Genomic DNA, 24714 nt, shown 5'->3' on the forward strand with positions numbered 1-24714 from the left:
GCATGACAAGCGAGTTCGGTGGAAGATTTAGCGTGCCGAGGCGGGCAACATGTGGGCGTGTAACAGAAGGTGGCAACGGTTCGCATGAGGAAAGACCGTAGGTGGGGGGGATTTCAGGCCTGAGGACGCAAGGCTCAGGAAAGGCCAGTCTGTCGGGCAGCAAGGGAATAAGGCAGCTGCATCAGGCAGCCTCGATCCGTGGTGGTCTCCACGACACAAGAGGTCGAAAAGAAACGGCCAGGCCAAGCACAAAAAGTCAAAGTCAAATAGCCATCCGCACATTTAAGACGTGGGCAGGTCCACTATATTATACTCCAAAGAACGTCGCGCGACAATCCGGGGTACCATCACCGACTTATAGCGGTTGGCTCTGAGCTTTAAATCGATTGCGGGTCATATCGGGTGCGCACATGCCTCGGAACGTCACCACATCGCAATTGAACATCATACATTTACATTTTCATCGCCGCACATCTGCATCTTTCACAAGTCCGGCCTGCCTTCTGCATCTTCCCTAGCACGTTAGGCTTGCCGTACCTGGCGTGGATCTCGGAACCTGCTGCGGCGGCGGAAAATGCTTCGGCTGCATAGTCTCCGTTCGCCCCGGCGGAATGCTTTTTGTGTACTTTGTACCTTTTGAGCTATGGTAGATCAGCCGGCCAAGTGGCATTTGCGACGTCGTGCCTTGGGCCACTTCGCTATCTAGCTTCTCTATCTGTGACTTCCGTCGTCTTCAAGACGGCCACGCAGAGTCGCTCTGTCGTCCTCGTCGCTGTGCGTTTGCCAAGCTCGACCCAGGTCGCATGCTAAGGAAGCCAGAAACAAGATTGCATTGAAAATGGCCATCATGAAAAACGGGCTCCCAACGTCGACCTTGTCGAACATCAAACCACCAACTTTCGTCAGGAGCAGAATCCCTGCTCCACCAGATAGCGAGTATATACCAGCAATCGAACCCTTCAGTGCCGAACGTGAGCTATGAACGTCTTTGATGTGTCTTAAATGGTTTAGCAGCAAGGGCGCGGATTCCTCGCCACCGAAGTCGTGCCCGTTCTCGTTGCACGTGGTACCGTCCTCAACCGACAAGGCTTGGAAGGAATCCGGCATGTCGGAAACCTCAGTCTCGATGCCCTTTGCTAATAAACTGAGGGAGCACACAATTGCGCCAATCTGGCTAATTCCCAGCAACGCTACAATGAAGAAGACGCCGAAGTTTCCGTCGTCTCTCGACGTGTCTGGACTTTTGAGTTTACCAAACGTGGCATACCCGGCCACTCCGCTTGCCGAGGCTAAGAGGAGAGGAAGGTTGCTCGTCTTGTAGATACCAGACAAATATCCAAAGATTGGTGCGCAGATCAGGGCGACTAATTGAGACATCCCAGAGAGGATTGATGCGATGACATATGCACGTTGGCAGTTCCGCTTAATCTCTCCTGGATCTTGCATGCTGTCGTCTGGGTCCTCTGGACATAGTCCTGATGAGATGAAGTATGCGTTGACGTATAATGGTATGAAGAGGGATATTGCCACAGACGATGCGCGGGCGACAAAACCTCCTACATAACCCAGTCCAATATTTACATCTTGAAAACCTAGGATTGCAGACTTTCGAAGCATTCGTAGATACGAAGGGAGCGGTCTTTGCGCATGCAGCGTGCCGTGGCTGTTGAACGACCAAAAGCCTGGGAAAAGATGCATAAATCGTTTGCCTTCTTCACCAGGAAGGTTTCTAAGACCGAAGAAGCAGCAAATGGACACGCAGATAGCCATAGCTCCAACGAGATAGAAGCTATCGGCAACTGATTGGCTTGCAGATGTTCCGCCCTTTTGGAAACGAGTTGGTAGAGGAAGGAAAAGTCCAAGTGCGACCAAGGCTCCGCACCCTGTGAGCATCCCCACAATGCCTGCAAGCTTAGATGCCGACGGCTCTGTTGTGGGTGGAGTAGACGAAATTGGGGGGGGAAATGTCCTGTAGCGTGCTGGTGTAATAGTAAGCTCGGATGAAATGGACGGTGCGGGACAATGAGAAGGACCATTGCCTATTGGCGTTGACTCGGAGGTTGGGGACGATGTGTTTCTGGGTTCTTTGTGCGTCATTGACGGAAGAATTGCGGTGACCATTGTAGTTCTGCTTCCAAGTTAGCTGATCGAAAGCTGCATTTGTGTTGTCCCAGCATATCTCACGTTGCGGCTCCGCCAATGCTGAACAACAGTCGGCCGAGCAGTAATTCCGGGTACACATTGCGCGCTTGAACAAGTGCAAACAAACTAATGCCAACAACGGCATACCCAGCTACAGCCACATTGCGAACTCCAATTCTGTCACTAAGCATACCCCAAAGGGGACAGGCTATTAGAGCCACCAGCTCATCCGCGAATCCGAGGGTTCCCACGGCGTCGCCCACCTTTTTCTTCTGGCCTATTCGATCGGTGATAACGAACGAGATCGACGAATTGAGGAACACTAGGAACGATATGCTAAACAAGCATACTCCAAATAGATAAGTAGCTGCTTGTAGCTTCGTCGCTGTGAAGGGTAACTTGAATGAAAGCATGGCGATCGTTCTATGCGCGCCCTGATGGCTACCGGAAACTGAATCATTCAATCTACCATGATGTTCATATCTCTATAACCCGAGAAAAGATTGAGTAATGTAATCACAGACACGTTATGAAAAATTGGCGCATTGCTGCTGATAGAAAAGTACCTTGAAGATTATCTTCCGTCGTCAAATCTTGGGCGATGGGCAGATGTGCCCGAAAGGGAAAGGTGCAGGATTCTCGACCCGGAGAGCACTCTTCACCTCGAGGGTCTGTAGCTCATTAGACAAATTTCTGATAGCGTCGTAAATCTAGCCGGCTACGTGAAGCCGTCACCCTCATACATAATTAGCTTTCATTTATTGCTATAGAGGGTCTTCGGGCTTGCATGCTTGTTTACAATGTTCTATTGACATGAAGAAGCTAATGTATGGCGTTAACGGATTTATGCAAATTTCGAACAATCTACACGCGATTCTTGTCAGTTCTGGAGAATATTATCGCAGTATTCTACTTCAAAAAGGACAGCACTTTCTAGCTTGGTCAAAACTCGATAGAAAATGGGCGTTCTCTGACGACGAAAGCTTTTTTGCACAATATCACGGTATAATTGAATGAAAGCGCAGCTCTGTCTTTCTACTTTTGAAGCCGGGTGATGTTAGTTTCACACCTCAGCGACAGATCTAACACCAATATGTGTCCGAAACTTGGCAGATAGAGAAAACCATAAGTATGATCACGTGATATTTCTTGGAACTCTGATGACTGCACAAGTCTTAAACAGACATGCTAAGTAAACCGAACCAAGGCGTAAGTAATTGACCGACTATTTGTGTCAAGAAACACATAATTAAATTCCAACAGCCACGCAATTCAGATTTCAGATGCAACTCACGTCGACTTCCACTTGTTCCTCAAGAGTCCAGCAATGTGGGTCCCAAGGTCTCTCATGTCAGAGTTGCAAAGTAAAGGCACCACTGACTTTTCGACTCTCAAAACCATGCAAGCCGCTTCGAATCTCTTCAGCCTGTCTCCTGGAGCAGACACAGCGATTTTTGAGCATTTCGATATAACTCACATTGTCAGACTTGGCGTGCCAAGAATGTTCTTGGCTGCGCCGAGACATGAGTGACTGGCTACAAAAGTGTCCAATCGTGGATTATTCTTCAGTCCTCTGTTTGCTTTGGTTCTTGAGACGAAGGAAAAGGTCAAATATCATGACTATGCTGATCTCGTGCCGAGCTTAGGTCTTTAAAGATCGTGCGCCAAGCAAAGGGATAGCGGCTATTCACTCTTCCCAATGCATTAAAGATGCAATCAGTTGTCAAGTTATCATGGATATCTTTCAGCAGGATCTATTCAGCGAATTAGCTCTTGACTGTATAATTTCTTCCTGAATTTAGGCGGTCTCTGGTCTGCTTACTACAGAAATGCTCGACAAGGCTGACTGGTATGGCGGGATCTCCGAGCTCGGCAAACGCACCATTTCGTCTTACTTCATTCTCCAAAGTTTATCAAAATGGTCTCTCTATCACCAGTTTCCACTTGAGTACGTTCTGATTTCACCTAAAATGACATCCGAATCAAGTAAACCATATGCCTTTAATTTACCAGACGTGCCTACACCCCCGCCGTCCTATAAGCACGTAGCTATCACGCCACTCCTCCCAACAAGCAGACTAATCACACTCGCTGGTATGACCGGCACTGATTACAGGCGGGCAGATAATCCAAAAACCGTGCGCGAACAAGCTCCAATCGCGTATGAAAAGGTTAAAAAAGGTTTAGCTGCTGCTGGTGCAACACCACGAGACATTGTGCAAGTTAAACATTACATTGTTAAGGACTCGGGCGATGCTCAGGTGGATAAACTTGACGTAGTTGACCGCGGTTGGGCTGAGGCTTGGATGGAGTTCATGGATCGCGAAGCAGACGGTCATCGACCACCTGACACTGTTATTGGCGTCGCATGCCTGGCCAAAAAAGCTATCTTGTACGAGTGTGAGGTATGGGCAGTTGTGCATGCTTGAAAGATCTCAAAAACTTATTTGCTACTGAACTGACTTTCCGGCTGCTTTTCAATGTGCATAAAAATTGAATCTAGACTTGACAAAGTCCAGAAAAAGGTCGAGGGGAGATGGGAGAACGGACTTGAATCTGATGACACTCCTTTCGATTCCACCGTTGCACTGCTCTATCCTTTAAAGTTAATTCAGGATATCAAAATCGGCGTAGCAGGAACTAGCTCCGTGCATCTTGCTGACGAATGGGCACCATTGTTCTTGTCAAACAGAAACCTGTCAGAACCTTTCTCCATTTCGATGATGACTGTAAGTATGGAAAATGAGGTTAGTTCTGCATCGATCACTCAGAATATATTTATATATGCCTTACGCAGCCAATAAGAGCTTCAGTAAGCCTAGTTATTCAACTTGTATAGTAGGATTGCGCATGCGTCTCCAGTCAGCCACGCCTTTGCGTTCCCTTGATTGACCAATATTGTTTCATATGTGAACAGTCCGCATCGGTGTCCCTCCTTTTGGTGCGCAGCCGAGATACACTTCGTTGGAGTCAGCCAGGTTAAGATGCAGGACATGATCCAACTTCGTATTCCCTTTTCCTCCTCTCTTCCATTGAAACGTCTTCCAAAGGAAAATGACAGCGGCCAGAAAGGTGTCTATCTCTGCTCAAAGGAGTTTCTGCCTTGTCGCTCTTCAGACTCCAATTTTTACTCCTAGAGTTTCCGTCATCTAGAAGACGTTGAAGTCTATCTATGGGCTAGGTTTATTATCTTACACTTCAGCGTGCTTAATTATCAAACCTTGAGCATTCAATGTAGACCATCCAGGTCGAGGAAATACGAACATAAGATCTTTGCGTGTGCAACTCGATCCACCAACACATGTACAGCGTCAAGTCCAAATTCGAAGTAGTATGCGCTATAGGTATGTGCAATAATTGGAGAACTGAGGTCTTGAAGCCTGCGTGGCAATTCATCGGTAAGCATCAAGAATCATGAGCACACCGAGTTCGTCAAGAAAATACCAACAAATCTGCGCATAGTTGATCCAATCCATATTAGAAGCAACCAAGGCATTGTGAAGTTTGTCCCAAACGTTTTACGGACATATTCAAGAGAGTGGAATGTAAAACCGAAGCGATTACAAGATTGTTTAGACAGACATTGAGATTGGCATAAGGTTCATTAGCGATTATCCTGTACCAATGTCTAGAAAGCCGTGCTACCTCATCTACAACTGCCTAGAGCTATCAACACAGTCGACATCGGATGGACAAGCCACAAGTGCTCCTTTCCCAGAACTGATCACGCCTTCTTCGCTTGCTTGGCCTTTAGCGCCTTTTTCCTATTGCTTCTTATCATGACGACAGAGAGGAAGGAGCCCACAACAGCGGAACCAAGTAATATAAGGATGACGGGGATGCGGATTGCCCAGACCCGAGGTGGGAAGAGGCTGTGAAGCGGATGGTCCTCGTCCACGAATGGCTATCAGAGGTTAACATTTGCGAGAAAAGCGGTGCCGGCACCGTATTTGCGCATACCATCAACAGAGTCCAAATAGTGTAGTATAAAAAGACGGCGGTAGCTACAACGAGCATGGCAAGGCCGACGAGTTTGTCGAGCTACAAAGTCAGCGCAAGTCATAAAAATGACTTAAGGGGATTAATACCATCTTGCACAATTTCCCTTAAAGAGCGTCGAGAAGTAAAGAAGTCGTGGTGATATGGTACAGTTGGCGCAAGAAAAAAGTGAAAGGACACTTCGCAAACACGAAATGGACTGTCCAAAAGGAGTAACATGTTGCAAGCCCAAGTTAGAACGTGGCACGTGCGACGGCCTTGCGCTAGGGAAAGAGGGACTGAGGCCTCCGCGTCATTGGATCATTTTTTTCAAGGGAGCAAGTCAAGTAGCCGTCGTTGATTCACATATCAATACATTGACAGACCACAAACCGCGACGTTCGCCTGCGGTATATAGCCATGGAGGTGGTCTCTGCAGCTCAAAATCCCTCTCCGGAGCCCTCAGGCCATTTGCATCGGCGAAAACGATCGCCTCCATCGCGCTCATCATCGCCGCCAGCATACCGTCAGCGTACACGAAGTCCAATCGAAAGTAACAGAATCCACCGCCATCGCTCTCCCAGCACGGAGAACTATCGTGCTCATCGTAGAGATGCGCCATTGCCAAGAGATGTGGACCAACACCGGGCTCGAGAACGGCAGCGACAGCTTGAAATCAGGCAGCAGGACAAAGAAGCAAAGCCTGAACTGACCGAGGCAGAAAAGCAAGCCGCTGCCCGCAAGGAGTATGAAGAGCTACTTAACAAGAGGAGTGGTGGCGTTTATATTCCTCCCGCCCGACTAAAACGTCTCCAAGCTCAACTTGGTGAAGATAAACAATCAAAAGAATGGCAACGCATGGCTTGGGAAGCTCTGAAGAAAAGTATAAACGGACTCATCAACAAGGTTAACGTGTCAAACATCAAGTTCATTGTCCCTGAGCTCTTCGGAGAAAATCTCATTCGTGGACGGGGATTGTTTTGCCGAAGCATCATGAAAGCTCAGGCATCAAGTTTACCGTTTTCCCCTATATTCGCTGCTACTGCTGCAATAGTCAACACGAAATTACCTCAAGTTGGCGAGCTGTTGGTAAAAAGGCTCATTTCACAGTTTAGGAAAGGATTCAAGAGGAATGACAAGGCCGTTGCTATCTCAAGCTCTACATTCCTAGCACATCTTTGCAATCAGCAGGTGGTGGGCGAGATGCTTATAGCTCAGATCCTACTTCTTCTGCTGCATCAGCCAACAGATGATTCGTGCGAAATTGCGGTCAACCTCTGCAAAGAAGTAGGACAGCATCTTGAAGAGTTCAACAGTGCTATTGCCGCCGCAGTCTTCGACCAGTTCAGGAATATTTTGCATGAAGCCAATGATTTGGAGAAGCGGACCCAGTACGCCATTGAAGTGCTTTTCCAGATTCGTAAAGACAAGTACAAAGATTTCCCAGCCATAAGGGAGGAACTTGACCTCGTTGAGGAAGAAGATCAAATCACACACAACATAGACTTGGATGGCGAATTTTCAACTGAAGACGCCCTAAATGTGTTCAGGTATGTCGGTTTATATCTTTACTACGAAATTCATCGTACTAACGTCTTTTCCAGATATGATCCTGATTATGAAGCTAACGAACAAGCATACCAGAATCTTAAGGCGCAGATCTTAGGCGAGGTCGATGACTCTGAAGCAGAAGATGAAGATGACAGCGACGAAAGCGAAGATCAGGAGGAGACTGAAAAGGAAAGAGCTATGGAGATTGCAGACGAGACAAATCAAAATTTGGTCAATCTCCGCAGGAGCATCTACCTTACCATCAAGTCCTCGGGTCTTTTCGAGGAAGCCGTGCATAAACTGATGAAAATTAACCTTCCTGTCGGATTGGAAGAAGAACTCCCTAGCATGATTATTGAATGTGCCAGCCAAGAACGCACGTTCGAGAAATTCTACGGGCAAATTGCCGAACGGTTCTGCAAGCTTAACCGGCTCTGGAGAGAACTTTTCGAAAGGCAATTCATCAAATACTACGAGAACATTCATCGGTACGAGACAAACCGCTTACGCATCATCGCGCAGCTTTTTGCCCACCTTTTGGCTACCGACGCTATTGAGTGGCACGTGTTGTCGGTCATTAAGCTCAATCAGGAGGACACAACTTCGTCCTCTCGTATCTTTATCAAGATTCTTTTCGAAGAACTCTCATTGAACATCGGCATGAGCACGTTGGTGGAGCGACTTAAAGACGACGCACTTCAACCCAGCCTTGCGGGTCTATTCCCAACAGACGACCCGAAAAACACCCGCTTTGCAATCAATTACTTTACCGCTATTCAAATGGGCGTCCTCACCGAGGGAATGCGCGAGTGGCTCCAAAGTCTGCCAAAACCGGAGCCCAAACCTCTACCCGAACCAGAGTCGGACAGCGAAAGTGTTTCGAGCTACTCAAGTTACAGCTCTCGTTCACGTACTCCGCCATCTCGTCGTGTTGCGAGTCGACATGCTAGGCGTGGTAGTTTCTCTGAGTCGGATACTAACTCAGATTCACGGAGTCCACCAAGAAGGCCTGCTCGTTCACGTTCAGAAGAGCGTTCACGTCGTAGCAGGCATAGTTATTCTTCACGCTCACGATCGCCATCCGAATCTCGCAGTCCTCCAAGGCGAGCATCGCGACGCTCAAGAAGCTACAGCAGTTCCATATCGCGATCGCACAGTCGATCACCTCCGCGCCGACGGGCACGTAATTATAGCTCTTCGCGCAGCCCTTCACTGCCGTCACGCGCTCATGATGATTCAAGATCTGCTTCTCGCTCACCTCCACCTCGTAGACAGGCGAGAAGAACATCAAGTGAAAGAAGCGCTTCGCGGCCACGCAGAAATGGTGAGCGGCTTCGCTCGGCGACACCGCCTAGGGGAGAACTGTTAAGGGGAAGAAGGAGAAACAGTAGCTCAGATATGTCGGATAGAAGCCCAAAGCCACTACGCCGGAGATATTCGAGCTCGGAAGACGAAAGGTGACGGAGTCCGATGACAAAGAGCGGCAGTAGAAGAATTAGGCATAGGGTTTGAGTGCAATTATCAAAGGACAGATTGTATCACCAAAGGTATATCGCGACCAGTAAAGTAAATGGAAGATTTTTGACCGGCACAAACCTCAAATACCTGCATCCCTATTTCCAGTGTGTAAATCTGGCACGTCAAACCACCATGAAAGCAGAATGAAAATGTGCAAACGTGTAACAATAGGAAACAGGGATTCATCCTCGAGTAGGTTAAAATGACATTGCCTAAATTCCTCAGTTTATCGCAAACATAGGATTTTCTCATAGATGGACATCAAGAACTGTGATGCTCCCAATCGATCTAAAGATAAGTAACCGGCGCACGCTTGTAACAAATCGATTCCTAGCTGAAAAGGCCTCTGTAACCTTGCTTGGCAGATCAGTCTGTCAATGAGTAAGGATCCTTGATGAGAAGGTATCCAAAACGGCCACGAAGCAGTTGTGATTCATTGTGAGATTGCCCAGACCGCGCGGGCATTAATTATTCTTTTCTGTGAAGATGCTGGCCTGGGACGGCGCTTGTGAAAAGATTACACGCACTACGCGGGGTGTCACGAGCTCGAGAGCAGTTGCGATTAATGTTGTACCCAGGCCAAAAGAGCAAAAGGGAATGGGAATCACCGCAGTTTTTCACCGGATCGAATCATCTCTTCAAGGCAGTCCTAGTCTCTGATGGCTTAAATCTTGGAACAGTCAGAAACAATTGCAACAAACTTTGGTAAAAAAGCTCCTTAGCTAAGTACAAGACAGCCTATTTAGACTTTTTAGCGTTGAAGCATATAGTGATCTCGAGAAGGTGCATAAGCGCGTGCAATGTTATAAATCTCGACAAGATTATTGAAACAGATAAGCGGAATATGTGATCGACACGAGCAAGTTATGGTTCAGCATGGAAACGAAGCACAAATTTACACACGCGACATATGCAAAGAACCCATGCCATTTGACTCCTATAATGATGATGTGTAGCTATCTGCGAAGAGCCTCTAAGACAACACAGATATGAATAGCACTTTGTCTCCTCATTCCATGTTTCCATCCTTTGCATCCTCGTTCCAACCACACCATGTACATCGTAAGTGTCCTTGTCGCCAAGGAAACACGTTTATTTGATCTTCTTCTTCGGGCGGAGCTGATTGGTGTGGCCGCACTTTCGCTTGCGACAGTTGGTAGCTCGCGGCGGCAGACGGGCATAGCACTTGCGGCAGATCATTTTCTCGCAGTTGTACTTTGAGGCAAGAGCCTTGAGAGACGGCTCGATGAGACCGCCACGCAGACGAAGGACGAGATGAAGAGTCGATTCCTATCACCCCTTGTTAAATCCTGTAGCTATTTGGCGACATGCACGATTTGGCGCACCTTCTGGATGTTGTAGTCGCTTAGGGTGCGGCCATCTTCAAGCTGCTTGCCAGCAAAGATCAAGCGCTGCTGGTCTGGTGGGATACCCTCTTTGTCCTGGATCTTGGTCTTCACATTGTCGATCGTATCCGACGACTCCACCTCAAGGGTGATAGTCTTGCCCGTGAGGGTCTTCACGAAGCTATGAATTTGTCGTCAGTTTTATCGTTTCATCAATTCCGTCACAAGAGAAGATGTGGCTGTCGTAGATGTGTATTGCCCCGTAGGCGATAGGACGAAACATACATTTGCACTATGAAGGAAGATAGTTGGTTAGCCTGACATGCACATATCTTTTGTGTAAAATAAGATCACTCACTGATTGCGAATCTTCTGCTCACACGTGGTTGTTAAAGGTCACTGGCGTCCGCGAGAACGAAAATGTAAAGTGCGTCGCCATCAGCAAACTAGTCCGGTTTAGGATTGACAATATCACGTGATCAACTTTTGTTTAGTTTTTGAAAACCTGCTGTCAAATATGCCTAAGTCGGAATTGCACTGCATAATTTCACAACTTTATCGCACTTGACGTATTGATTTTGAAACCTTTTCGTAGCATGATATTCTTCAATTCAATAAGATCCGGCGCTCTACACTCCCGCTGATTCTCGAATGACAGTAAACCAGATCAGAGCACCTGATACCAGGTAACGGCCTTTCAGATCTTGAGATATTTTTCAATAACACTAGATCTGCCGCTCGAAGTGCATCGGTCGTGTAGCTATCTATGTGTAAGCCCGACGCTTTCGCGTCCCATGTTATATTAAAACCTTTGTCTCAACACTCGGTTCTCCTTTGCCCGTGTTGCAGCTCATTCAGTTGCGTCCTCTTCGCTATTGACAGTCCCTTCACCAGCACCCTCATAGCCGGACACCCCGCTTATTACTGACAACACATCACTCATCGCGTCTGCCGTTATCGATTGCTCCCGACTGAGATGTTTCCTGCGTGGCCTTCCTCGACTCCGCTTCCCAGCCCTCAGTTTGACCAAGAGCTGTTCGCCATGCACAACAGCCCTTGCAACGCTTTTAAAAGGTAGTCCAGAAACATGAGCAAGGGCCCTTAGGAGCGTCCTTGTATATCCGGTCTCCTGGTACATGTTTCGAGTCGTAGTATATTGCTCTCCGGGGCGGATAATTTTCTTGTGCAGATCATGTTTGTTCTCAGCATCGATAATCAGATTTGGACGCAGTGCCCCTTGCATGGCTTGTATATACTCTACTTTGCGCGTTGAAACTTTGTCATGTCTATCGGGTTGGTTGTCCGAGCGTGCGACTATCGGAAAGAGGTTTAGCATCGACCTTTGATACTCAGCATCTATTTTCCGATCTTGAGGGTCTTGAACCACGAAGTTCTCTTGAAAGAAGTCAAGATAATCATCTATTTTTGCATTCGGCAAATTAATAACGTCTCGATCAACCATTCGCATGGCTTCGTCGTGCTCGAGGGGCTCGTGTTCCTTCATGAGCCGCTCCCATTGATCCCAATCAATAATTGCTGCGGCTGGATTTGTGTCCGAGGTGGGAATTCGATTCTTTCCATCGATTCCGTAATAAATCTTGAGAGTTATGACAATACACACAAGGATCTGTGCCTCGGGGAAATCAAATACGTTGATATGGTGTTTCGTTACTGGAGGGTAAGTGAAATCCAGCTTCATGTATTTCGCAAGTCGTCTCACAGCATAGTATACCTCAAGCGGAAGCGCCAATTTTTCGATTAGGCGGAGAAGTGCCGGTGGGACGTTCAGGGCTGGCATGACCAATCCGAAGTCTTTGTTGTACAATAACAACATTCTCCTGAACTCGGACAGCAAGCTGCCCGCAGCCAAGCGTATCTTTGGCTGAAACTGATTCTGATAGTTGGAAACGAGTCGGTCGATCATTTCACGTGGCAATTCCGCGATCGCATCGTAATACAACAGCGAACCCGACTCGACCCATGCTATGATGTCTCCGAGAAAGATAGGCAGGCGCAAGATTTGCGTTGCCATGTACATCATTGCAAGTGTTTGAAGCAGGTTTGGAGTACTTTCGGACCTCGCAGCACGCTTAACAGATGGGAAGTTGGCATGGTCATCTGTCTTCTCGAAATCTTGCGTACCGAACATGTTGTCAGATTCCTCATGTTCTCCGCCAGACTCCGTCGCCGTTCCAGGGTCGCTTTCGAACTTAAGACGGGTTCGTAGATTCTGCAGTCGTAATGCCCATAAATCATGAACGACAGTCTAAAGAACATCTGAGTATTGCTCGTCTTCAAGCCGAAATGTCCGTGTTCGTAGCTTACCTCGAACTTCTGAGGCAGTTTTTTCTCGTGAACGAACCACCAAGCTTGCTTCCGCAGAATCATCTGATAGCATAAAAGGTACAACTCAAACGCATCTTTGCCTCTCAAATCTGTTCGATATAAGTATAGTCTTCCGGTATTAAAAGTTGTTCACGTACGTTTGAGAACTTTCACTTTTTCGACGTGCTTTCTAAAACGCTTCCCATGAAGATTGATGCCAAACTCATCCTCATCATTCCCAGCGTCTCCGCGCACAAGATCATGTTGGTGGCCTCGAGCACATTCCTCAAAACCTGATTCGTTGGTCCGATATCTACGGGAGCGGCATCCGTCGATGCCACAACGATCTCCAATGCGGTATTCATAGTCGTTGTCCGCCATCACACAGCGATCGGGCCAACGCCTTCATTTGACGATATTTCATTGCTGGAAGCAACAAGCGGATATCTCGTTACCGTCCCAACGTCTGAGATCGCAATTTGATCCGAGCGGAGTTGCAAGTCAACGGGAAGCTTGGAGGGTACGCTAGAAAAACAGGGTTGTTCGGAGAAAAAGCTTTCGCCCAGCGCACGAAGAGGAATCTAGCCGTACACAACAATCACAAGCACGAAATTGCAAAATCACATGAGAATCATTAGGACGACTGAGCGAGCTTACAACACATGCATGTCTTGAATTTTTGCAGCATAGTGAGCTATGGGGTTTCTCTAGATACGTTGTGCTGGCGTGACCCAACGCCCATTTTCAAGTCGAAGTGTTTCCGACCACCCGTAAACCAGACATCATTTATCATCAGACATGGCTTCTCACGTCCTGGCCCTTTCTGGATCACTCTTCATACATTGACAGCATGTTGCAAGATCCGAGGCAAAGAGCTCGGGAGGTGAAGCTCTACATCAGGCTTTTGATTATTTTGGAGCCTCCTTAGCGTCGATGGCAGCCTCCTCGCCCATGGCAGTGAGGACAATAACGTCTGAGGACCGTTAGATTTGTTTCTTTGATGACGAGCACGGAAGAACTTACTGGTGTCCTTGCCCTCCTCCTGGAAAAGCTTCCTGATCTTGTCGCCGACCTCGCCCTCTGGAACCTTGACGTCGTCCTTGGTGGAGCCATCGTCGTGCATGAGGGAGAGGAAGCCGTCGTCAGTGACATCGAGCTGGCGTTGTTGTAAGCCGATGTACCTCGTAAATCACATTTGCTCCTTCAACTTACAAGCTGATACTCCTGGCGGCGGACGTTGGGAACGTCCATGTTGTGGGTAGATGGGCAGAGATCTTCGAGCTTCTTGCCTGTGAAGATATCGATTGCGACCAAGTGGACTTTGGCGTGGCCGTGCTTGCCAGTCTTGGACGTGGACATTTCCACAATCTTGCAGGGACGGTTCTTGATCACGACGAAGCCGTTCTTGCGGAGAGCAGAGCACTGCATCGGGTACGTGGCCGAGGCACCGGCGTCGGCGCTCTCAAAGGTGTGCTCATGCTGCACTCATCTTCGTTAGCACAATGAACCCGATGGCGGAGGGCGGCCTTCGTCAAGAAGTGTGCGCACAAGTGAGGAGTGGTGTTGCAGCACACGTCAAAGTGGGATGCGGAGACGTTCTTCTGTGCGCACGCGAGCAAGGACTAACCTGTGCGTCGTCAGCCATGGTGGATGGATGCAAAGTACGTTCGTGTGGGTAAGTAAAGGCTAGACGACGAAGCAAGAAGCAGAAAATGAGTGGTTAATTGACGGGTGCAATGTTGCAGTCGAGGAGAATTTCTTGGGCGAGCGATGTGGGAACCGAGAAAAGACCCCGCCAGGCGACGAGGCGTCCGTGCTCCGATCTAGCCACTTGTGCCGGCGACCGCTAATTAGCTCGTGCGCATTTGCCATACAAGACGTCGACCCAGCACGCTGACCAGGTCGACCGCTTGACTTCCACACGACCGCGCGACCTTGCCTTGCGCCTGGCCCGACAGCGCCGTTGCTTGCTCCCACTGCCAGGCCGCCGCTCGACAGCCAACACAAGCAGCCGAATTATCTCGTGCCACATCGCCACGCGGACAGCTAGACTCCTTTCTGCCGCCCGGCTCGCACCGCCGTCGTTGATTCGCATGCTCGCTGAGGGTGGGCTTTGTAGGAGAGGCTGACGCTCGTTGGGCTCGCGAGCAATCCTCGTGCACCACAAGAACTCGCGTCGCGGCATCCAGTCCTAGAGTATGCGGTAGCCCAGCGTACTTCCCCGCTTCGTGGCAGCATGTGGGCAGATCGGCGGTTGGGTCAGTCGACTCCCTCAGCTACTCCTCCACAATCGCGACCCTACTCTCCGGCATCCAGGCGAACCGGACCTGGACCTCTTCCTCCTCGGCCCAGCTTGTACTCTCGATCGTCCTCATCGTCGCTCGCCTCAACGCCCAATGCGTCGGTAACGAGCCTTGCTCCCGCGGCAAGGCAGCCAAATGGATCCAGTCTGCGCAATGAGATCACACATCCGCCTCCAGACAATGTGCCAGACCCATTGGAGGTGTTGCAAGCCATTGTTGGGAAGCCTTTGAGCACACAGGCTGACAATGGCTCGACGCCTGATCGTGCATGGAGGCCGGATGAGCTCGTCGAAGATATTGATTTTGGAGAGCTGAGCCTCGAAGACTTTCTGAAACGCGACGCCGTTGGCACACAGCAGACCATTGATGTACATAGCTATACAGTGCAATCAATAGAAGAATGTACGTCACAGCATATGCTTGTCACCGATACGTTCTCTCATACCCGCGCAGATGACAAGGAAAAGGAGAAATTTGAGGACCTGCACAAGTCCATTTCTGTACGCTCGCCCTCCCAGATCATATACATCGCGAAACTGACCCTGGTAGGCCTGCGATCAAATCCTACAATCAGTAGAGACGTACTTGACTGGCTTTCAGGCGGATCTAGGAGCTGTATCTGCCGAGATCGAGACTCTTCAGTCACGATCTGCTTCCATGAACACCAAGCTCGAGCGCCGCAAAGTTGTCGAGAACCTCCTTGGACCGATAGTGGAAAGTTTGAGCTTGTCGCCAGCAGTCGTTCGAACGATTTCCGAAGGAACGGTCGATGAGGCATGGGTTCGCGCCTTGGCCGAGCTCGAGAAGAGGTCCAGAACGATTGAAGCAAAGAGACAGGAGTCACAAAAAGTCAAGGCGTTGGAAGATATCGAGCCTCTGCTCGAGAATCTAACGAACAGAGTACGAACACTCTGTGAATACAAGTTATACCAGAGCTGATCTATCACAGGCCATTGAGCGGATACGAGACTACCTCGTCGCCCAGATCAAGGCGTTGCGGTCTCCTAACATCAACGCACAAATTATCCAACAGGACAACTTCATGAAATACAAAGACCTCTATGCCTTCCTAGCACGGTACCAACCCAAACTTGCCGATGAGATTGGGCAGGCGTACGTGAATACAATGCGATGGTATTACCTCAGTCACTTCACGCGATACGAGGCTGCTCTCAAGGCTATCAAGCTTCATGTTGTTGATAAAAATGATCTCATAGGACAACAAGATGATCCTAGCCTTCGACGACCGGCAAAACCGGGTCCAGCCACACATGATCCGTTCAGTTTGGGTAGACGGATCAACGCTTTGAAGCCTTCATCACGAACTGCGCTTTCGTCCTATCTCGCGGAGGAGGACAAGTCCACGCATTACATGGAAACTCCGTTTAGATCGTTCAACCTGGCGCTGATTGACAATGCTAGCTTCGAATATTCGTTCCTCAGTGGGTTCTTCGCGCCGACACAGAATTTCCACGCCATTTCCCGAACATTCGATGCAATATTCAACCCTACCTTCAACCTAGGCCAGAATCTGACCAAGTCGTTGGTGGAGAACAGTACGGACGCATTGGGGATCCTGCTATGCGTTCGTATTAACCAGCAGATGGCGTTCGAGCTACAGCGCAGAAAAGTACCCGCCGCTGAGGGCTATGTCAATGCCACCAACATTCTGCTCTGGCCTCGATTCCAACAGGTGATTGACCTGCATTGTGAATCTTTGAAACGGGCATCCGCCGCTCTGTCTGGTCGCACGGGGGCCTCAGCGCTCCTCTCGGGTGGGGGCACGGCGGTTCCAGTGCATTCAACTGCGCCGCATCCCCTCACACAGCGGTTCGCAAGTTTCTTGTTGGGAGCCTTGAATCTAAGCAGTGAAGCCGGTGATGATGAGCCCGTGGCCAGAAGTCTCGGCCGCCTAAGGGGTGAATACGAGGCATTTCTCACCAAGTTCAGCAAATCTGTTGGAGAAGCGAGGAAAAGGGAGAGGTTTCTGTTCAATAACTTCTCATTGGTAGCGACAGTGCTCGAAGAAGCACAAGGGAAGCTTGCTGAGGAGCATCGTGAGCATTTCGCGGAGCTCAAGGAGACATATGGGGACTAGCTCAGTGTTCTGTGACAGTACAATGGACCGTGAGCACCGCTACAGACTGCTCACAAAAAGTATCGTGATCGGCACTGTCACAGCTTGGTTCGGCCGGCAAGTGAACGATCCGAAAGTCAACTTTCTGGGGGCTGTGACCAGCTTTAGTACTAGGAAATAGGGTCTAGAAACTAGAAGCGCTTCACAAGGCTGTTTGAGTGCTGAATCTGGGCATAGACGACAAGCACCGCACACAAGTTCAAGTCGAGCTCATTGTGGAAATGAGAAAAGGAGCCTGCGCCCGTTTCTTGCCTGGCTCCTTAGCCAGGTAGGGAGGAAGAAACGGTTTCGTTTCTTAGGAGGCGAGGTCGTTGTGGTGGTGGTGGGACAGGCCTGGCTGCTATATAGTGCCAAGCTCAGCGAAGTCACGTTAGCTCTGGCCAAAGGCCCCTGGGCCGTTGCTTGTTCCGGCGCACTCGTTTCGACGTCGTTTCATCGGGCCAGCCAATGCCCAATCGCCTAGCTGAGAAATAGCAAACAGCGTGTATCGTGTCTGGATGCGCACCTGGGGGAGGCAAGGAGCCGCAACACAGAAAGGCTTGCATTCGCTTGGCCTCTGCTCGTTTCCCATAAGCACTGCACTGGGCAGGCGAAGCTCACACTGCCCAGAGCGGCCCCTAGAGGCCCCCCCAGAGCGCCGCAGGGACCCCGATCAGCAGGGCGTGCTCGCCAGCGCGCCTATGAGAGCTCGTCGCCCGCTGTTTCCAAACACACTGGCTCAGTCCCAATGCTTTGCTGTTACAAACTCTCGAACGTGGCGTGTTGGCACCTTGCCTTCCAATTTCGCTCTGCTTGTCGATGGTTCTGAGCCTGGGCCGGCCTAAGCGCCCGTGAGTTTGGTGGGTGAGACGCTGAGAATGACGGCATCAGGCTGACATCTCGCTGTGCAGCCCGCAAAGCATTCTAGATCGAGTGGACTGCGCGTAGGCTGTGGAATTGTACGATCTTCCAAGGAAGAAATGCTCGTTCTGGCCGTACCAGACGTCAGTTGGAGCGCGATGGGGCATGCAACGAACGGCATTCCGCCTCCTTGCTCTGGCAGCTCCTCGTTTGCTGCCATGCTATTCATTCCACACCTTTGGCCACCAAGATGGGAGTGGTCAATGCAACCAGCATGCTATTTCTGATCTCTGACAGCATTGACAGTCCGTTGAGGCCAAGAAGTGTGATCGCAGAACCATTTCCTGCGCTAGGCATCGATGTGGAGAAAGCGCCCGTTGCTTCCTTCAGCAGAACGCCCGTAGCGGGAAGAGTCCGCTGCCTGTCACTCCTGGAGTTTCAGCATCCAAAACTGAAGAAACACGCACAAATGACAGCCATACCAGCCATTTCCTTGGTGTCTTCTTGGCTTTTGTCAAAGAAATCGGCCTTGGTATTTTCTTGAATTTGAGCAAGCTACTATTTAGCCTCAAGACTGCCAGCCATGGCTTCCACTATCAGCATCCTCAGCATCAACATCTCCACCACTACCTTCTTCCTTTCTTGAACTGGGTTCATTCTTTTTCCATTCTTGGCCTGAGGCTATTCCATTGTATTTACGTTCTCTACTCCTCTTCTTGCACATTCCTTCCGGATCGGATCACTGCTGGGCAGTCTATCATTTACCATCACACTCCTCTTCTACACCCACATTTGACCCCATTTTTTGAAAGCCGCTCTTCGCCATGAGGTTCTCAGTCATTCTTGTGCCAATCTTGGCCGCATCTGGTGTGGCCGCTGCCCGTCAAGGTCAGGGACAGGGACAGGCCACCAGTGGTAAGGCTGGCGCGAACGGCGCATCTGGAAACTCTGGGAAGGGCACCAACTCCGGTTCGACTACAGGCACTGGTGCAACGACCGGTTCAGGCGCAACTACGGGTGCTGGCAACTCAACCGCTCAAGCAGGTGGTAACGGCGCCACGGGCGGCACTGTTCAGACGAGCCAACAGGGCACTCCAGTCAACCAGCTTGGTATCAACGGTGGTCAGGCTGGTGGTGCTCTCAACGCCGGTGCTACCGGCTCAAATGGACCGAATGGCCTTCCTCAACTTGCGAACCCGCAAGCCAACTTCAATGCTGCGACCAATACTGGAACATTCGGCCCTTTCACTCCGGTATCTTCAGCACTTGCGATCGCCACTGGTGCTCCAACTTCTGTCGATGCCTCCACTGCGCAGGCTCTTCAGGCAGCTGCCGACAACTGGTCTTTCGACACCGCCCAAGTCTCCAATTTCTTGAACACCGGCAAGTCCCTCACTGGTCAACAGTTCAACCAGGGTGCCAACATCGCCTACAACGCTGAGGTTGACGAACTTACCCACAAGGCTATTCTGGACTCTGTCATCGGAAACGACCCTGATGTCTCCATCGCTAACCAGACCCTGACCAACGGTGTTTTCCAGTCGGTCGTCAACAACCTGCAAATCATGGCCGACCAGGGTGCGAACACTCAGCAACTCATCGACTTCATCTCCAATGTCCGCTGCACGCAGATTCTGCCATCCATCGATACATACATGGCTGTTGCCGCTCGTGTCATCGGCAGTGGTGCAACCCTTCGCACTGCAATCCGCCCAGACACCTGCCCAGGCATTGTCGCTGCTGCTCCCAACAGCGCATTCCCTGGCAATATCCAGGTTGTGAACGTTCGCTCGAATGCTGACCGCTCAACTGCGTTCGCTCCAGCTGCCAACCCCAACCGTAAGTTTGCTTCATTTCTCGCAACTTATGCATATACTAATATTCATCCAGAGGGCAAAGTTACCAATCCAATTGGCGGTACTGCTGCTGCAGGTGGCTCTACCACCAGTGGCTCCACGACAGGCGGCACAGGTACCAACACTGGCGCTTCAACAACAGCTTCGCAAGCAACTACTGCAAGCGGTGCTTCCGCAGCTGGAGGAAAGACTGGCAAGGGCACCACAGGGGCATCTTCAGCCAGTGGCAAGGGCAACGCAGGGGCATCTTCAGCCGGTGGCAAGACTGGTGGCGGACGCAACCGCCGTGCTCTTCCATTCCTCGCATAATCTCTCCCCATCCTTTGACATTGATGCTGAAGAGCGTATTACATGAGCGTTGCACAGGATGCTCACGAGTCCACGTCTATCATTTTGAGGCCGATTTAAGCCGCAAATATGTATTTAGCATCTACAGCAATCCCCACGTACTATAACGTGGAGTCAAAAATTTATGGACTTGTGACGTAGTATGATGAAAAGAAAATTCACGAATCCATTTTCCTATGAAGCCCTAATTTGGCGCGCCCCCCCCCCCCCCCCTTTTTTTTTTTTTTTTTTTTTTTTCTTCGTCTGGTCAGTCTCTTTCTCCAGACAAAAAATGTTTCCGAATTTCCTTCAGAAGTGTCGGACCTGGCTTGGCAGAGATCGGCGCTCCAGTGGTGACTACGCGCGAAAGGATCAAACTGCATCAAAGCGCGCTTTAAACCCAAAATAATGAGCACGCAGCATGATGTTTTGGGAGCGACGGCGTTTACGATTGAAACTTTTGATAGCTCGTGAATCTCCCGCTACGATATGCATGCAGCACGGGCTCTCGTTGTCATGCACAAGGATGTGCAATAAAGAACATCCAAAAAAGAAAAATCATCGTCATCCCAAACGTGCGGCTCAAGTCAGAAACACAACCTTGATTTCAATGATTTCGTATGATTCGAGGAACATAGGCAAGGAGAGGCGAGGGGAGGAGGAAGGAGACGCAACTGATGTCTTACTCCTGAGAAGTCCAGACAAAAGAAAGGGAACCAAGCTCGTTTGCAGATCAAGGTCTCAAAGGCTTAATGGCGGGCTTCTACGATATGGATCTTCAAACGCACCATTTTTGGTAATTTTCTTATCGTATCTAATTCCTGAAAGAGGAAAAAAAATGTGAATTGTACTGATTCAACTGCAAATAGTGGCGAGGACTGTAGGAGATGTATTTTCACTCGAACCAGCCTTGTCACGCGAGTGCAGTTATATTCCTCCTCACCTTCCCCTTGAAGCTACAGACAAACGTCAACGGCAAGGCTAGGCAGTCCCAGTGCCCTTTGCTAACCGCAATTCCAGAGCCACAGCAGATGTGTCGAAAAGTCGACGGCATTGGGGCCCTTGATACGCCCATTGCTGCATCGGTGTGCGCCGTCGCGAACCTCAAAAGTGCTTGCAAAACGTGGCCCTGCCTGCGATATGTTTTCGCACTGATGACAGAAAAAAGAAACAACTTTCATGCCGCCGCAGGTAGTACACTGTTGCATGTTGGTTTTTGATTCTGTCACTAGCTTGACAATGCGTTGGAGACCTCCAAATGTACACTAGATTGCGACGCATTGAGTGACACATATAAAACGAGCCGAAATATTCTTTGTCCGACCGTCATGAATTCGAAATGTAAAACTAAACCCGAACGAAAAAAAAAAAAGGAATTTCCATCTCCAGGAATCAATTGCAGAAAGGGCACAACACTTCACGCGATAGACACTTGAATTTATCAATCAATTCTTGATTTATATCTCGAAGAGTAGATGACACGCAGAAATCGATTTTTTCTCGCGTTTTGACCTTGGACGATGCTTAACTGGCTCAAGTATAAGATCTGGTCTAGATGGACTTTCAAAGCTTCTCGCACATAACAAGGTCCCAATGATGCTTAAGAAAGATTTTGTACAGTGTGAAGGTTGGATAGTTGATTGTCGAGAACCTCGATTGCCTAGAGAGACACTAAAGCTTGGCTTTGGGTGGCTCCTTCAGGCTTGGTAGGAGCATGTCTCGAATATCGCAGGCGGCCTCGTTGAGGTAGAAGGACATGCTTTTGAAACGTTAGTACTCGAAAGAACATCTGATGTATAGAATGGTGAAGAATTACCGTTCCGAACCAAGACCCTTGCTAACGACGTTGAATTGTATGCTGTTCTCGTTGATCATGTATGCGATTCCCCATCCGTCGTCAATAACTTGCGACCATCCGTAGCCATTGAAGTACTCGGACGACAGCTGGGAGGACGAGATGTACCAAGAGCTGGAATACGTGAATGCTGGGTCAGTGAAAATGCTTGGAACCGGCTCGCCTGGCTTGAGGCACATCTTCAAGCCGAAAAGGTGTCGGTCAACACCACGTCCGTCACTAGCGTCGCTAATGTACTTGACATGGGCGTCGAGAGCCGCGCGGAAAAGCTTCTCGCATTCCTCCGACGAAACATTTGGATCGGCCATAGCATTGCAGAAAGCGACGCTCTCATCGCTGACAGTACGAGTGGTTTCCGTTCGACCTTGCTGGAAGCGGCGAGTGGCGGCAGACTCATAAGTTGGTCGGTTCTTGCCATACATCTTATGGTAGGCAAGTTGGATAATCATTTGGACATATGCATCGGGGCTGCACTTGAACTTCTTGATCAAACCCTTGCCGTAGCCTTGGAATGCCTGGACCTTGAGTTCATGTTGACCAATCTGTCGATCGAAATGGCGCTGGGCCGCGAGAAGATCTTCCTCGACTTGCTTGTTAAGCTTGAAGCGAAGCACTTGTGGCTCTGGCAAGTTGGAACGAACTTCGGGATTGTCGAAGTCAAGGGCATTGGTGAAAATGACCTGATTGGCGTAGTCATTCAGGCGATGAGTTGGTGTGCCGTCCATCATGCTGTGCTCGCCCATAAAGCCAGATGTTCCGTTGTCATTGATGATGAACTGCAAAGGCTTGTCGAACCAGCGATTGGCACCGTCACCGTGCCAATACTGATGCGCTCGCTCCTCGAGAGTAACAGGCGAGGCATCGTCCAAGCAAACAATGAATGAGCTGGCCTGAATGGCTTCCAAAACCTCCTTATTCGACGGAGAAGCAGCTAGAAGGTGTTCCCGAGCATTCGTCCATGAGTCTCGCTGTTGCGAAGTGAAAATACCAACAGGAGGGCTCTTCTCAGCCTTCTGGTAGACCTTGCGAAACATTTGCTCAAGTTCGGACGTGTTCAGCTGTTTACCATTGACCTCGTGGTAAACCTTGAAGAACTGATTCTTGCGAATGACGACGATGTATGGGTGCTCCTTATAATCATACTTGACTGGGTAATCAGCTGGCTTCGCTGGTATCCGGCAGCAATTGAACATGTACTCGTAGCTTGACATAGCGATCGGGAGCTTTTTCATGTACTCCGGCTCGAGCTCTTTAGTGTCGACTTGCCTCTTGAATTCAAGGACAGCAGTAGTCATGGCTGCAGCCCTCTTGGCCGGGTCTCGACGCTTCCGGTCATCGCGGTGCGAATAGAAATAAGAGACGTATGGGACTACAGGATCACGGTAGCCCAAGTATGCCGCATGGTTCCACCAGTCGTAGATCCAGTTCTTGACGTTTGGGTCTTCGCGGCGTGCAATCAGACGCTTCTGCAGTTCCTCGCCAGCCCCGCCGGGCTTGAGGAACTCCTCTACAACCTTCGTCGAGTTTTCGAATTCGCTCTTTGTGAGGAGAGGGTGGAGAGATTTGAGGTAGCGCTTGGCGGTTTCTAAGATCAGGGAGAATCAGCGTGTCTGATCGAGATTGCCGACGATGTTACTCTACCTTCAAGAGTCGGTACAGGCAGCCTAGGGAGCGACTCTTCGAAACGAAGCATCCTCCCTTTTGACCAGTCCTCTTTGTACCCTATGTTGCGTGTCTTGGTTAGTCCAACGCGAGTGACATTACGAAGCGGTGAACGTACCAGCTGGCAGGCTGGACGACTTTCGTGCTTGAGCCATCGTGGGTGACTGGATCACAGACGTCGTTAGCATAACCCAAGGAACGGACAGACGGATCTGTCGCGGAATCATTCAAGGCCGAGATAAGGCTCACAACGTACCCTGTGTAGCAAAACCTGGGGACCTACGGTCGAGACACTGGGCACAACTCGCTGTCGACTGAGGGGAGCGCGAAATGCTCTAGCTAAGGTGCCATTGAGCGCACAGGACATTCCCACGGCTTATATCGGTGGTCTGTTGATCAGATGCGTTGGGATCAGATCGAAAGTAATATTTCGAGCGGCAATTTAGGATTTTGGCTCGGTCTACGCTACCACCCAGGATGTGCCGAGGAGCCTTTCGAGATCCTATGAGGGTGCACGCTTGAAAGCTGTCTTTGGCAAAGTCCGCGCGCAGATGCGGGTCAGAATAGCCGAGGCCCTCTTGGGAGGATTGAAAGTTCCCGAGCTGCGCCGACGACACGTCTGTGTGTTTTTAGTCACGTTAGATCAGATGTAAAAGATAAGATCTGCTGTATTTCTCGTAGAGACGAAGCCCAAGTCTTCGCCGATCAAGGCCCGGAGCTCACACCTAGCTGAAGAGAGGTCTTTGTTTGGAACTCATGAGGAATTGAGAGGTCACTTCAAGAGCGCAGTGAGTGAGCACGTGCTCTGCGAGTCTGTGGGCATTATCGATAAGAGAGCAACGAGCCGCTAGTTGCGTGGTTTAACACATGGGCA

General features: G+C 49.7%; 9 protein-coding genes across 9 annotated transcripts; 4 read left to right on the top strand and 5 right to left on the bottom strand.

Moving 5' to 3' along the window:
• Positions 1–711: 711 nt before the first annotated feature.
• PV09_00689 (uncharacterized protein) lies at positions 712–2555 on the bottom strand (the record flags this gene model as incomplete). The annotated part of the gene is made up of 2 exons (XM_016353467.1): positions 712–2128; positions 2185–2555. 2 exons carry the CDS (start codon positions 2553–2555, stop codon positions 712–714), a joined length of 1788 nt encoding a protein of 595 aa, XP_016218620.1.
• Positions 2556–3971: 1416 nt separating this feature from the next.
• PV09_00690 (uncharacterized protein) lies at positions 3972–4913 on the top strand (the record flags this gene model as incomplete). Its single annotated transcript, XM_016353468.1, has 1 exon — positions 3972–4913. The coding sequence occupies one exon, from the start codon at positions 3972–3974 to the stop codon at positions 4569–4571; it is 600 nt and encodes a 199-aa protein (XP_016218621.1). The 3' UTR covers positions 4572–4913.
• Positions 4914–6469: 1556 nt separating this feature from the next.
• Positions 6470–9410, top strand: PV09_00691 (uncharacterized protein). The gene is made up of 2 exons (XM_016353469.1): positions 6470–7670; positions 7725–9410. The coding sequence occupies exons 1-2, from the start codon at positions 6541–6543 to the stop codon at positions 9130–9132; spliced, it is 2538 nt and encodes an 845-aa protein (XP_016218622.1). The 5' UTR covers positions 6470–6540; the 3' UTR covers positions 9133–9410.
• Positions 9411–10281: 871 nt separating this feature from the next.
• Positions 10282–10974, bottom strand: PV09_00692 (ubiquitin-60S ribosomal protein L40; the record flags this gene model as incomplete). The annotated part of the gene is made up of 3 exons (XM_016353470.1): positions 10282–10479; positions 10536–10716; positions 10916–10974. The coding sequence occupies 3 exons, from the start codon at positions 10972–10974 to the stop codon at positions 10282–10284; spliced, it is 438 nt and encodes a 145-aa protein (XP_016218623.1).
• A 130-nt stretch (positions 10975–11104) lies between these two features.
• Positions 11105–13361, bottom strand: PV09_00693 (uncharacterized protein). Its single transcript, XM_016353471.1, has 3 exons — positions 13019–13361; positions 12861–12970; positions 11105–12801 (listed from the first exon to the last, which is right to left on the bottom strand). Exons 1-3 carry the CDS (start codon positions 13239–13241, stop codon positions 11386–11388), a joined length of 1749 nt encoding a protein of 582 aa, XP_016218624.1. The 5' UTR covers positions 13242–13361; the 3' UTR covers positions 11105–11385.
• Positions 13362–13513: 152 nt separating this feature from the next.
• PV09_00694 (eukaryotic translation initiation factor 5A) lies at positions 13514–14618 on the bottom strand. Its single transcript, XM_016353472.1, has 4 exons — positions 14488–14618; positions 14073–14339; positions 13884–14016; positions 13514–13833 (listed from the first exon to the last, which is right to left on the bottom strand). Exons 1-4 carry the CDS (start codon positions 14503–14505, stop codon positions 13769–13771), a joined length of 483 nt encoding a protein of 160 aa, XP_016218625.1. The 5' UTR covers positions 14506–14618; the 3' UTR covers positions 13514–13768.
• Positions 14619–15096: 478 nt separating this feature from the next.
• Positions 15097–17261, top strand: PV09_00695 (uncharacterized protein; the record flags this gene model as incomplete). Its single annotated transcript, XM_016353473.1, has 4 exons — positions 15097–15565; positions 15617–15663; positions 15713–16063; positions 16113–17261. The coding sequence occupies 4 exons, from the start codon at positions 15097–15099 to the stop codon at positions 17259–17261; spliced, it is 2016 nt and encodes a 671-aa protein (XP_016218626.1).
• A 1703-nt stretch (positions 17262–18964) lies between these two features.
• On the top strand, positions 18965–20305 carry PV09_00696 (uncharacterized protein; the record flags this gene model as incomplete). Its single annotated transcript, XM_016353474.1, has 2 exons — positions 18965–19979; positions 20031–20305. 2 exons carry the CDS (start codon positions 18965–18967, stop codon positions 20303–20305), a joined length of 1290 nt encoding a protein of 429 aa, XP_016218627.1.
• Positions 20306–21495: 1190 nt separating this feature from the next.
• On the bottom strand, positions 21496–24609 carry PV09_00697 (uncharacterized protein). Its single transcript, XM_016353475.1, has 5 exons — positions 24097–24609; positions 23959–24004; positions 23820–23900; positions 22140–23763; positions 21496–22082 (listed from the first exon to the last, which is right to left on the bottom strand). Exons 1-5 carry the CDS (start codon positions 24205–24207, stop codon positions 21995–21997), a joined length of 1950 nt encoding a protein of 649 aa, XP_016218628.1. The 5' UTR covers positions 24208–24609; the 3' UTR covers positions 21496–21994.
• Positions 24610–24714: the final 105 nt, after the last annotated feature.

The sequence above is a fragment of the Verruconis gallopava genome, assembly GCF_000836295.1.
Source record: "Verruconis gallopava strain CBS 43764 unplaced genomic scaffold supercont1.2, whole genome shotgun sequence".
Lineage (NCBI taxonomy): Eukaryota > Fungi > Ascomycota > Dothideomycetes > Venturiales > Sympoventuriaceae > Verruconis > Verruconis gallopava.

What these genes read in the sequence shown, in the direction of transcription:
- PV09_00691 (XM_016353469.1), top strand. Translation starts at nt 6,541, where the DNA reads ATGGAGGTGGTCTCTGCAGCTCAAAATCCCTCTCCGGAGCCCTCAGGC. An exon ending in GACGCCCTAAATGTGTTCAG is followed by an intron (nt 7,671 to 7,724) that starts GTATGTCGGTTT and finishes CGTCTTTTCCAG; the next exon opens with ATATGATCCTGATTATGAAG.
- PV09_00693 (XM_016353471.1), bottom strand. Translation starts at nt 13,241, where the DNA reads ATGGCGGACAACGACTATGAATACCGCATTGGAGATCGTTGTGGCATC. An exon ending in AAAAGTGAAAGTTCTCAAAC is followed by an intron (nt 12,971 to 13,018) that starts GTACGTGAACAA and finishes TATATCGAACAG; the next exon opens with ATTTGAGAGGCAAAGATGCG. An exon ending in AACTGCCTCAGAAGTTCGAG is followed by an intron (nt 12,802 to 12,860) that starts GTAAGCTACGAA and finishes GATGTTCTTTAG; the next exon opens with ACTGTCGTTCATGATTTATG.
- PV09_00694 (XM_016353472.1), bottom strand. An exon ending in GCCGCCAGGAGTATCAGCTT is followed by an intron (nt 14,017 to 14,072) that starts GTAAGTTGAAGG and finishes CAACAACGCCAG; the next exon opens with CTCGATGTCACTGACGACGG. An exon ending in GGAGGAGGGCAAGGACACCA is followed by an intron (nt 13,834 to 13,883) that starts GTAAGTTCTTCC and finishes AACGGTCCTCAG; the next exon opens with ACGTTATTGTCCTCACTGCC.
- PV09_00697 (XM_016353475.1), bottom strand. Translation starts at nt 24,207, where the DNA reads ATGTCCTGTGCGCTCAATGGCACCTTAGCTAGAGCATTTCGCGCTCCC. An exon ending in GTCGTCCAGCCTGCCAGCTG is followed by an intron (nt 23,901 to 23,958) that starts GTACGTTCACCG and finishes CACGCAACATAG; the next exon opens with GGTACAAAGAGGACTGGTCA. An exon ending in AAGGGTCTTGGTTCGGAACG is followed by an intron (nt 22,083 to 22,139) that starts GTAATTCTTCAC and finishes ACGTTTCAAAAG; the next exon opens with CATGTCCTTCTACCTCAACG.